This window comes from Bufo bufo, chromosome 2 (genome assembly GCF_905171765.1).
Source record: "Bufo bufo chromosome 2, aBufBuf1.1, whole genome shotgun sequence".
In the NCBI taxonomy this organism is placed as follows: Eukaryota; Metazoa; Chordata; class Amphibia; order Anura; family Bufonidae; genus Bufo; species Bufo bufo.
In genome coordinates, this window is record NC_053390.1 from 253,799,062 (window position 1) to 253,812,294 (window position 13,233).

Here is a 13,233-nt window from a genome sequence, read left to right on the forward strand (position 1 = left end):
GTTGCATCAAAAGGGGCATAGATGCCCGTGATGAGAACATAGTCCTACCACTTTCCAAATCACTATTCAGACCACACATGGAGTACTGTGTACAGTTATCGGCTCCTGTGAACAAGGCAGAAAGAGCTGGAGTGGATACAGAGGAGGGCCACTAAAGTAATAACTGGAATGGGGGGACTACAGTACCCTGAAAGATTATCAACATAAGGGTTATTCACTTTAGAAAAAAGATGACTGAGAGGAGATCTAATTACTATGTATACATATATCAGGGGTCAGTACAGAGATCTCTCCCATTATCTATTTATCCCCAGGACTGACTGTGACAAGGTCATATCCTCTGCGTCTGGAGGAAAGAAGGTTTGTTCACAAACATAGAAGAGGGGCCTCGATGTATTTCTGGAGTATGATAATATTACAGGCTATAGCTACTAAAGATGGGCTGTTGCTAGGAGTTATTCTGATTGCCTGATTGGAGTTGGGAAGGAATTTTTTTCTCCTTAAGTGGGGAAAATTGGCTTCTACCTAACATTTGTTTCTTTGCCTTCCTCTGGATCAACTTGCAGGATAACAGGCTGAACTGGATGGACAAATGTATTTTTTTGGCCTTATATACTATGTTACTATGTTACTAGTATGACTCGCAGATGACAGGCGTCACTCTTAGAATCACTGCACACTTTACTTTTTTGGGCTGTTACGGGGCCAAAACTGACCAAATAACTCAAATATGAACTTAACCTTACAGGTCGATGTTAGCGTCAAGAAAAAGCGCAATCCTTTTACACCGTCCTCTGCTGATTCAACATAGATGTCTACAGAACCTGTTCTATTAAACGCTTATACAAGTAGAGCCCCCCTGACAGAGTGGAGAGGGTGTCAGCAGTAAGTTTGTGTTGACGTCACTGATTATTTTGCCCTTCCTTTGATCTGTCAGAATAACCTCTAAAAAACTGATCCTGTCTGTTGAGCATCCGCCTTCACTCAGTCAGCAATCCATGAGTATTGCTAATGCCCAAAAAAACAGGAGTGGATTCAAAACAGGGATGACATGTGAATGGAATATTTGCATGTCTTCTGTGTTTTGTACCCACTCCTGCTTTTGGCTACCAAATCATAAGCCAATTCTGATGGGAACATACAGGCCTTAAAGCTGCTGCACAGAGAGGATCCGTTGTTCGTCTCATTTTTCCTTCCTCCTGACAGATCAGAAGAAGGGTCAAATAAATGGTGATGTCATCCAGGCCAAAAAGGCAAAATAGTGGCCCAGTCATGAAGTGGGGAGGGTGGGAGAACAGCTTGAAGACCACAGAGTGGCCCAATGACATAGTGGTGAGGTGGAATCAGCATGAGGAGACCACAGAGTGGCCCAGTGACATAGTGGTGAGATGGCAGCAGCAGCATGAGGAGGCCACAGAGTGGCAAGGTGACAGTGTGGAGGTGGCAGCAGCATGAGGAGGCCACAGAGTGGCAAGGTGACAGTGTGGAGGTAGCAGCAGCATGAGGAGACCAGAGTCACCCGGTGACAGAGTGGGGAGGTGGATGGCAATAACAGTACCCGCTGACGAGGGTAGGTGTAAGAAGGAGCACTTGGCATCAGATGTGCGACATCAGGCAGGTGGCAGCATCAGAATAGTAGCTGAGGCAGGTAGCCAGAAGAAACCGGTCTCTTGGTTTGGGTGAGGCAGCATGGATGATCTAATCCAGGGCTGGGCATGCTGAGAGTTGTAGTTTTGCAACAGCTGGAGAGACGCAGGTTGGCCATGCCTGATCTAATCTGATGCATCAGGCAGAGGTGGGTGGAAATCCTGGCTTATCCTCACCCGATTCATCTTAACAAAAGGTCAGTCTCTCCACATTTTAGGTGGACAGGCAAGTTCTATTTGGGGTAACTATGGCCCCCGCCGCACTAAACTCCTGCTCTGATGCCACACTACTTGCCGGGAAGGACAGCTTTTCCAGGGCAAACTCGGCCAGTTGCAGCCACAAATCCAGTTTGGCTGCCCAGTAGTCCAGCGGATTTTCGATGACGAGTGGCAGGGTGCACTCCAAGTATGCCACCACCTGCTGGTTCAGGTTCTGCTCTGTCTAGCTGCTGGTGAGTAGTTCCTTCACTATGCGGGTGAAGAAAGTTGCTCATCAGCGACTGCAGACTCAGGCTGCTGCTGATGGAGCTGGTACTGCTCCTGCCACCCCACCCCTCCCCAGCAACCATGGCAGTGGAACATGAGCGCAGAGGGCCCTTCTTCCCTGGTCAGACCTACAAGAGGATGGACGATGGCGCAGATGGGCAGCGGCCAACTGACTACATAGGATGTCTATAGTAGTTCAGTTTGTCCTCCCTCTCAGCGGGTGTAAACCCCCCCCCCATTTTGGACCCATAGCGAGGGACTAACATGGTGGAGAGCCAGTAGTCATCCCTCTGGCAAATGGTGACAATTCGGCTGTCACTACGCAAGCGAGCATGCATTGGGCCATTTGCGCAAGTGACTCGGAGGGAATCCCAGCCTCCATCTCCACTGCATACTGCCACAGTGTGCCTGGGTCATCTGCCTCCTCTTCCTCATCTCCCTCTTGCTCCTCTGGCTACTCTTGCTCCTCCTCTCCTGTCACCTGTATAGAAAAACCACCCATTTCGCTACACATTGCCTGTGCTCCAATGTCCTCCTCCCCCAGTTCAGCCCCTACAGGGCTCATGTGGTGTGAGATTATGGCGCCACGTCTCCTGTCCCCTGACCAGCCAGATTTACCAGCATCTTTTCCAGGATATGAATCAGTGGAATGACATTGTTCATCCCATAGTCCTGGCGACTGGCAAAGTGGCCTCCTTAAAGGGCACGAGCAAACGGCAGGTGTCACGCATGAGCTGCCACTGGCTAACATCGAAGTTACACAGGGGAGTACCTCTGTCCACTTGGATCATTAAGAAATCGTTTATGGCCTTTCTCTGTTCGTATAGTCGGTCCAACATATGGAGGGTGGAATTCCAATCGGTGGAAACCTCGAATATCAGCCTATGTTGGGGGACGCAGTTCTGCCACTGTAGCTCAAGGAGGGTGTGCTTGGCGGTGTACGAGTGGCTGAAGTGCATGCAAAGTTCATGCCATTTTTAGGATGTCTTGCAGATGGGTGGAAGACTTCCGGAACCGCTTTACAACCAGATTGAACACGTGCGCCATGCAGGGCACATGGCTCATCCCTCCTTGATGCAGCTCCGACACCATGTTCTTCCTATTGTCTGTCACCATGGTTCCAATTTTGAGTTGTCGCTGAGAAAGCCAGGATTTGATTTCTTGATGAAGAACATGGAGGAGTTCCTCCTTAATACACCCCCAATTCACTGCAGAACGGCTAATAGGATGTACGTATCTATCCTATTAATACGCCCCGTAAATGGCTGTAGTACAATGGAACTTCACCGCTGAACTGCAAATAAAATTTTTTTTGCCACTAATACACGACAAAAAGGGCTTTAACCACTTCCCATCTGGGCCCTTTGCCCCCTTCCTGACCAGGCCAAATTTTGCAAAACTGACATATCTCACTTTATGTGGTAAGAACTTTGGAACACCTTTATTTATCCAAGTCATTCAGAGATTGTTTTCTCGTGACACATTGTACTTCATGATAGTCATAAATTTGAGTCAAAATATTTCACCTTTATTTATGAAAAAATCCCAAATTTACCCAAAAATTTGAAAAATTCGCAATTTTCTAGATTTCAATTTCTCTGCTTTCAAAACAGAAAGTGATACCTCATAAAATAGTTATTATTTAACATTTCCCATATGTCTACTTTATGTTGGCATCATTTTGGAAATGTCATTTTATTTTTTTAGGACGTTAGAAGGCTTAGAAGTTTAGAAGCAATTCTTCAAATTTGTAAGAAAATTGCCAAAACCCACTTTATAAGGACCAGTTCAGGTCTGAAGTCACTTTGTGGGGCCTACATAGTGGATACCCCCATAAATGACCCCATTGTAGAAACTACACCCCTCAAGGTATTCAAAACCGATTTTACAAACTTTGTTAACCCTTTAGGCGTTCCACAAGAATTAAAGGAAAATGGAGATCAAATTTTTAAATTTCACTTTTTTGGCAGATTTTCCATTTTAATCAATTTTTTTCTTTAACACATCGATGGTTAACAGCCAAACAAAACTCAATATTTATTACCCAGATTCTGCGGTTTACAGAAACACCCCACATGTGGTCGTAAACTGCTGTATGGGCACACGGCAGGGCGCAGAAGGAAAGGAACTCCACATGGTTTTTAGATGCCATGTCCCATTTGAAGCCCCCTGATGCACCCTTACAGTAGAAACTCCCAAGAAGTGACCCCATTTTGGAAACTAGGGGATAAGGTGCCAGTTTTATTAGTACTATTTTTGGGTACATATGATTTTTTGATCATTCATTATAACACTTTATGGGGCAAGGTGACCAAAAAATTGGTTGTTTTAGCACAGTTTCTATTTATTTATTTTTACAGCGTTCACCTGAGGGGTTCAGTCAAGTGACATTTTTATAGAGCAGATTGTTACGGACGTGGCGATACCTAATATGTATACTTTTTCTCATTTATTAAAGTTTTACACAATAATAGCATTTTTGAAACCAAAAAATTATGTTTTAATGTGTCCATGTTCTGAGAGCTATAGTTTTTTTATTTTTTGAGAGATTTTCTTATGTAGGGGCTCATTTTTTGCGGGATGAGGTGACGGTTTTATTGGTACTATTTTGTGGGACATACGCGTTTTTGATCACTTGGTGTTGCACCTTTTGTGATGCAAGGTGACAAAAATTGCTTGTTTTGACACAGTTCTTTTTATTTATTTTTTTACGGTGTTCACCCGAGGGGTTAGGTCATGTGATATTTTTATAGAGCTGGTTTTTACGGACGCGGCAATACTAAATATGTCTATTTTATTTTATTTTTTCTATTTTTTTTTTATTTTTTTATTCCTTACTTGGGATTTTTTTTTTTTTTACATGTGAACCTTTTTTTTATTTTATTTTTTCAACAGTTTATTTTATTTTTATTTTATTTTACACTTTTCGTCCCCCATAAGGTCATACAAGACCTCTGGGGGACATTTACTTCACTTTTTTTTTTTTTTTTCACTGTTGATTTCTCCTGTAACTGGGGCTGACATAGTAGCCCCAGTTACAGGACAAATGCACCCCTAGAGAGGCTGTACAGCAGCAATCCAGCGCTGTACAGCCTCACAGCAGGGCTGATCGAGGTCTCTGAGAGACCTCACACAGCCCCTGCACTCTCCGGTCCCGGCGGTCACATGACCGCCGGGCCGGAACAGGAAGCGCACAGCGCTTCCTGCTCTGCAGACACAGCGCTCGGTGAGCGCTGTGTCTGCAGCGATCGTGAAGGCAGGGACACCTGGGCACTGTCCCTGCCTTATCTCTGGGTTGCCCTGCTGTCACTGACAGCGGGCAACCCGATCAGCAGCTGCACGATTAGCGTGCAGCTGCTATTTCTGACAGGACGTTTTAAAACGTGCTGTCAGAAATAGACGTCCACCCATAGGACGTTTATATCCTATGGGCGGACGTGAGGCGGTTAATTTTCTCACTTCACCACACAACGGCTAATAAGCCCTTTTTTTCCCCCACTACTACATGCCAAAAAACGCTTTAGAACTTATAACTGTGGCCATGAACGGCAAATAAAATAAAAAAATTGCCACTAATACACGCCAAAAAGGGCTGTAATTTTCTCACTTCAACACACAATGGCTAATAAGCCCCTTTTTTCCCCTCACTAATACACGACAAAAAAAGCTTTAGAACATATATATAACTGCACCGCACATCGGCTAATAAGACGCCAATAACGAGAACGGTTTGCTGGAATTACAGAGGTATTGCACACCTGAAATGAGCAGCAGTATAATAGCAATTTGGATCCCCAGTCAGTGCAGCAAGGTGTAATAGGATTGTTCCTATTACCCAGGCTGTAAACTCCCCTACTGAACCCTGTTCTGCTTCAATACTGTGGAATAATTCCTCCCTATCCGTTCGCTACAGTTTTAATGATCTTTCCCTGAACTTCTATTGAGCAAAATATACGTTTTCAAGTTTTTCCTAGCACTGTCCCTAGCGCCTGCTGACGTCTCTCCCTGCACTAAGTACACTGGAAAATGACTGAATCCAAGATGGCAGATGGTATTTATAAGGCTGTGACTTCAAAGGGCTGGCTGCTGATTGGTTGCATACATGGCATTGTGGGTGGTCCCTCGTTCCCAGAGTTCCTTGCTCCATGTCCTAACGTGCAGCAGCCACTTTAGGAAAAAATGCGATCTGTTACCACGAAGCGTGAGGAAATTCGGATTCGGTGTGAATTGAATAATTTCTGAAATTCGGATCGAATTCCACTTCGTCAGCCTCGATTCGCTCATATCTATTGTTGATTTATTCTTTTATATGGCCATAAAATTGATACATTTGTATGTTCCCTAATAATTACACTAACTATAATTGGTTGCATACAGTACCAGTCATTGCTCCATGTAAATATAACTAAACAATCAATATTCTTAGTTGATGTTCATTTCCAGGAGAAAACGTACCAGTGTAACTGGGCCCTTACTGTATATCTTTTGTGTCTTCTTTTATAGTACATTGCAGTGATTATTCACCCTGATCAAAAAGTGATTTTTGGTGGAACAAAAGACCCCTGTGGCCTGTGCAGTCTGCAAAGAATTGGAATGGCTGATGGTCTGCGAAATGAACAATACTCCAGGATAATCTGCGAGTTTCTACAAAAACAGCTACAAATACCCCCTGACAGGCAAGTCTTGTGCACATTTTTATAATTACTGCACAAGGGGGAACAGTGACCCCAGAAAGCTGCTGAGCCACTGCAGAACGTGAACTTGACTTCAGTGCAGGAGTCAACACTGCAGGTGTTTGATAGGAGCTAACAATAAAAGTCTGAAGGTCGTAAGGCTACTTTCACACTGGCGTTTTGGCTTTCCGTTTGTGAGATCCGTTCAGGGCTCTCATCAGCTGTCCAAAACGGATCAGTTTGCATTCTAATGCATTCTGAATGGAAAAGGATCCGCTCAGAATGCATCAGTTTGCCTCCGTTCCGTCTCCATTTCGCTTTCGAGGCGGACAACAAAACGCTGCTTGCAGCGTTTTGGTGTCCGTCTGACGAAACTGAGCCAAACGGATCCGTTTTCTATGACACAATCTGGCACAATAGAAAACGGCTATGTTAAAGATAATACAAACGGATCCGTTCTGAACGGATGCAGACGGTTGTATTATCTGAACGGATCCGTCTGTGCAGATGCATGACGGATCCACACCAAACGCGAGTGTGAAAGTAACCTAATATGAATCTGTAGGAAAAGATTTTAATTTTTTTTACAAATTCTCTTCACTACAATGTAACATCTGGCTTCTGAGAGAGTTGTCCATAGCAGGCAGTCAAATTGCAACTATCATTTTTCATAGGTCCTGTGGAAAATGGCAGCTGCAACCTGATTTGTTAGGATGGGAAACTGCTGCACTGCACCAAACTGTGGATCCACAAAACACAGATACCGGCCATGCTTGTTCTGCATTTTGTGGAATGCAATGTCCGGGCCCTCCAGAGAACTGTCCTATCCTTTTCCGTAATACGAACAAGAATAGGACATGTTCTATTTTATTGCAGTGCAGCGGAATGGACATACGGATGCAGACATGACACGTGCTGTCTGAACCTTTTGCGGCCCCATTGACGTGAATAGGTCTGCATCCGACCCGCAAACAAAATGCGAATGCGGACAAAAACAGTTGTGTGCATGAGCCCTTACACTGCACAGGCCTCTCTTCGGGTAGAAATTAGACAATTTTTGCGCCAAATTCATAGATATAAAAGGCACACCTATATAAATAGCAAATCAAGCCACACTACCAGAACTAGTTTAATACTGAAAACTGTCGAACGAGGCACAAATGCCTCAAAAACAGGTGCACTTCCATTAGTAAATGCACCTAAAAAAAATTGACTATCTAAAAGAACAGGTGCAAGACACAATAATAAATGACCCCACAGTCTACATGCCACTCAGGGGCATAACTACCATAGTGGCAGACCATTCGACTGCTATGGGGCCCAGGGAAAGAGGGGGCACAGTTGGGATCATCTCTTCCACTAGGGGTGAAAACTTGGTCAGGACTCAACCCTCTAAAGGAACAACTTTTAGCAAATGAGGCAATGGAAAAAAATGGCTCAAGGGTCATTGAAAGGGATTTAGGCGGAAACCTTTCGGTCCTGTGTGGGGAGCCTGGTTAGATCCTTGCTATGGGGCCCTTACTTCTATATGCACACCACTGATGCCACTATTTATACAGGTGTGGCAAGCTGGCTGGTCTGTATCTCCTAACGTAACTTTTCTCACAGGCTCACTGGCACACAAGCATGCGCCATCTAGGAAGTGAAAGTTGGCTACACTTGATCCAGGATACCTTTCTGTTGCTGCAGGTGTTGTTGCATTTCTGCCCCTATTTAGACCCTGAGGGGGGGGGGGGGTGCCAAATTGTGAGTGACACTCCACTTACCAGCTAACTACCACGTAGGGTTTAGTTGGATTGCTTTTTTTCCAGTTGTAGTGTCTTCCGCCACTCTATGCGATCTGCATGCTACTGACCACTGGGTCCTGTCTGGTACTTACATACAGTACAGATGCATAAATTAGAATATCATCGAAAAGTTAATTTATTTCAGTAATTCAATTCAAAAAGTGAAACTCATATTATAAAGATTCATTACACACAGAGTGATCTATTTCAAGCATTTATTTATTTTAGGCCTCTTTCAGTCAAGCGTGTCCTGTGTGGAAATCAATCTCCGCGTGTGAGCGCGATTTGGATAGTGCTCGTTTTGCAGGAGCACACAGCATTTCACAGTACAGTTTATACCGCAGACTCTGCATTTCACTTAAACAGGTTGTCCCACGAAAAATATTCTCCAGTTTTCAAAGAAGCCCCTGGGGTCTGAATACTTTTGTAATTGAGTGTAATTAAAGATTTTGCATAGCCACTGAGTTAGGCCTCATGCACACGACCGTTGTGTGCATCCGTGGCCGTTGTTCCGTTTTCCGTGATTTTCTGCGGACCCATTGACTTTCACCGTTGTTCATCTGCGGCCGTGATCAGTGTTTCCTGTCAGTCAAAAAAATATGACCTGTCCTATTATGAATTTAAAACTGGGAGGTAGGAGGGTGTGCCCCCTCCTGCCTGGCAGCACCTGATCTCTTACAGGGGGCTATGATACGCACAATTAACCCCTCAGGTGCGGCACCTGAGGGGTTAATTGTGCGGATCACAGCCCCCTGTAAGAGATCTGGTGCTGCCAGGCAGCAGGGGGCAGTTATTACACAGTTCTCAGTATATTCTAATTTGAAGCGTCCCCATCACTATGGGAATGCCTCTGTGTTAGAATATACTGTCGGATCTGAGTTTTCACGATCTAACTTAAATCCGATGGTATATTCTAACATAGAGGCGTTCCCATGGTGATGGGGACGCTTCAAGTTAAAATATACCATCGGATTGGAGAAAACTCTTATCCGATGGTATAATAGGGACTCCTGACTTTACATTGAAAGTCAATGGGGGACGGATCCGTTTGCAATTGCACCATATTGTGTCAACGTCAAACGGATCCGTCCCCATTGCCTTGCATTGTAAGTCAGGACGGAACCGTTTGGCTCCGCGCGGCCAGGCGGACACCAAAGCAACTTTTTTTTCTCATGTCCGTGGATCCTCCAAAAATCAAGGAAGACCCACGGACGAAAAAACGGTCTCGGGTCACGGAACAACGGAAATCCATTTTGCGGACCGCAAAAAAAAAGTCTGTGTGCATGAGGCCTTATTCAGTTAAATGTATCTGTATAGCGCTGTTTTTTCTTATTTCTTTGTCCCGCTCACTGAGAAGGACACACATGCTCAGTTTCATCCTTTAACTGCCTCCTGAGCTGTCATAGAGCGAGAGCTACAGAAAAAAGACACGCCCCCTGAGAAACTACACTCCCCTTGAGCTGCCAGCTTGATATAAATCTAGCAGAGCAATTGGGGCAATTAATGGGGAGATCTTTGGAGCCATGTGAGGTATGGTGATACACAAGATGGGGATAGAGTTTCAAATCAAGATCAATTCATCCTACCTGGATGATGTTCCTCAATGAAGTGCCAGTGTTCAGCAAAGTTTTTACCCTATCGGCCCCTCCTCCCAAAGATTTCCAGTGTGCAGCACACATGTCTCTGAGATCAGCACTCAGGAATGAGGCCTTCTCAGCACAATGGGAGGTTGGGTATGTTATCGAACTATCCCTAGATCACTACATTACAAGGAATATCCTTACACAGAATATAGACGGTAGTATTAAAGGGGACAGAACCAATCAGGACTTAATTAACCCCTTCAAGACCAAGCAAGTTTTCCACATAAGGACCAAGCCACATTTTGCAAATCTGACATGTCACTCTGTGTGGTAATATCTATGGAACGCTTTTACTTAGCGATTCTGAGATTGTTTTCTCGTGACACATTGTACTGTTAGTGGTAAATTTTAGTCAATATATTTCACCTATATTTATAAAAAATAAAAAAAAAATTACAGAAAATTTTGAAAAATTCACAATTTTTGAAATTTGAATGTCTCTGCTTTTAAAACAGATTGTGATACCTCATAAAATAGTTGTTACTGTACATTTCGGAGATTTCTACTTCATGTTGGCATCATTTTGAAAATGTCATTTTATTTTTCAGGAAGTTAAAGGGCTTAGAATTTTAAAAGCAATTCTTAAAGTTTAAGAAAATTTCCAAAACCCACTTTTTAAGGACCAGTTCAGTTATGAAGTCACTTTGTGAGACTTAGGCCGGGTTCACACGAACGTGTGTGACCCGTGCCTGTGAAGCGGCCCGCAAATAGCGGGCCGCAATGCTTGTTCGCCGGCCGTTGGTCAGCCGCATCGGATCGCGGACCCATTCACTTTAATGGGTCCGCGATCCGGCCGTTCCGCGAAAAGATAGGACTTGTTCTATCTTTTAGCGGAACGGAACAACGGGACGTAACCCCAGGAGGCACTCCGTAGTGCTTCCGAGGGGTCCCGTCCCGTGCGGCCGTTCCGCGATTCCGGATTAGCGGACCCATTGAAGTGAATGGGTCCGCATCCGTGATGCGGAATTTACACGGAACTGTGGCCGTGTATTGCGGCCCGCGATTTGCGGGCCGCAATACGGCCACGGGTCACGCACGTTCGTGTGAACTTAGCCTTACATAGTAGAAACCACCCATAAATGACCCCATTTTAGAAACTACACCCTTCTAATTATTAAAAACTTTTACAAACTTTGCCAACCCTTTAGGTGTAACACAGCAAGGGTTAACAGCCAAAGAAAACTCAATATTTATTACCCTGATTCTGCAGTTTACAGAATCACCCCATATGTGGTCGTAAACTGCTGTATGGGCACACGGCAGGGTGCAGAGGGAAAGGAGCGCCATATAGATTTTGGAGGGCAGTTATCGCTGGAATAATTTTAAGTTGCCATGTCACATTTGAAGACCCCCTGATGCACCCCTAGAGTAGAAACTCCCAAAAATGTACCCCATTTTGTAAACTATGGGATGAGCTGACAGTTTTATTGGTACTATTTTGGGGTACTTATGATTTTTTATTGCTAGATATTACGCTTTTTGTGAGGCATGGTAACCAAAAAATGGCTGTTGTGGCACAGTTTTAGTTTTTTACAGAGTTCTCCTGACAGGATAGATCATGTGTTTTTATAGAGAAGGTTTATATGGACACGACAATACCAAATGTGTATTTTTGTTGTTTCAGTTTTACATAAAGCATTTTTGAAAACAAAAATAATGTTTTTGTGCCTTCATTTTCTGAAAGCTACATTTCTTTTTTCTGCCGATCATCTTGTGCAGGGGCTTTTTTTTTCCACATTTTTAGTGGTACCATTTTTGGGTACATATAATTCTTTGATCATTCAATATGACACTTTTTTGGGGTCAAGTTAACCAAAAAAATTGCTTTTTTGGCACAGTTTTTATTTATTTTATTTAACAGCATTCACTTGAGGGGGTATATCATGTGATATTTTTATAGAGCAGGTCATTATGGATGTAGCAATACTGAATTTGTTTATTTTTTTATTTATTTCAGTTTTATACAATAAAAGCAGAGTTCTCCTGACAGGATAGATCATGTGTTTTTATAGAGAAGGTTTATATGGACACGACAATACCAAATGTGTATTTTTGTTGTTTCAGTTTTACATAAAGCATTTTTGAAAACAAAAATAATGTTTTTGTGCCTTCATTTTTTGAAAGCTATATTTTTATTTTTCTGCCGATCGTCTTGAGTAGGTGCTCTTTTTTTGCGGAAAAAGTTGACGTTTTTATAGGTACCATTTTTTTGGGTACATAGAATTTTTTTAATAAACTTTATGTGGCAAAGTGACCAAAAAAAAGAGAGATTTTATTTTTTTATGGAATTCACCTTAGGGTTAGATCATGTGATATTTTTATAGAGCAGGTTGTTACGGACACGGCGATACCTAATATGTCTACTTTTTTTTATGTATTTCAGTTTTACACAAAAGCATTTTCTGAAAGCCATATATTATTTTTTTTTGGACGATTGTCTCATATAGGGGGTGATTTTTTGAAGGAAGAGATGATGGTTTGATTGGTATTATTTTGGGTTGCATATGAATTTTTGATCACTTGGTATTATACTTTTTGTGATGAAAGGTGACCAAAATTATTTTTTTTTTGCACTTTTTTTAATGCTCTTCACCTTAGGGGGTAAGTTATGTAATAGTTTTATAGTGCAGGACATTATGGATGTGGAGGTACCTAATATGTCTACATTTTTAAAATTTAAAAGGCATTTTTGGCACAGTTTTTATTTTTATTTTTTTACAGGCTGGATCTCCTGGGCTTCCGTAGCTGGCAGGCTCAGCGCAGCACAGCGCAGCACAGCGCAGCATGGGGGGGCGATAGAGTCAGAGGGAGCCTTCTCCCTCTGCAAACCCCACTCGTGCCGCGGCATGTGAAAGGGTTAACCGCTGTATGCGGTGATACCGGCGGATGCAGCAGGGGCCCAGCTATCAGTAACATGCACGTGAGGATGCGGCAAGAAGCCACTTTCCCTCATGTACGTGACAATGCGTGAATGTGTCAAGTATGGAAAATACCCTTA

The 13,233-nt window shown here is 43.4% G+C and overlaps 1 protein-coding gene across 1 annotated transcript in view; it reads left to right on the forward strand.

Moving 5' to 3' along the window:
- LOC120988737 (macrophage migration inhibitory factor-like) overlaps nt 1–13,233 on the forward strand; it is a 33,258-nt gene that overhangs the window by 11,859 nt on the left and 8,166 nt on the right. The window contains exon 2 of the mRNA XM_040416385.1: nt 6,636–6,808. Coding sequence (XP_040272319.1) covers nt 6,636–6,808 — 173 coding nt within the window. The remainder of the gene's footprint in view (nt 1–6,635; nt 6,809–13,233) is intronic.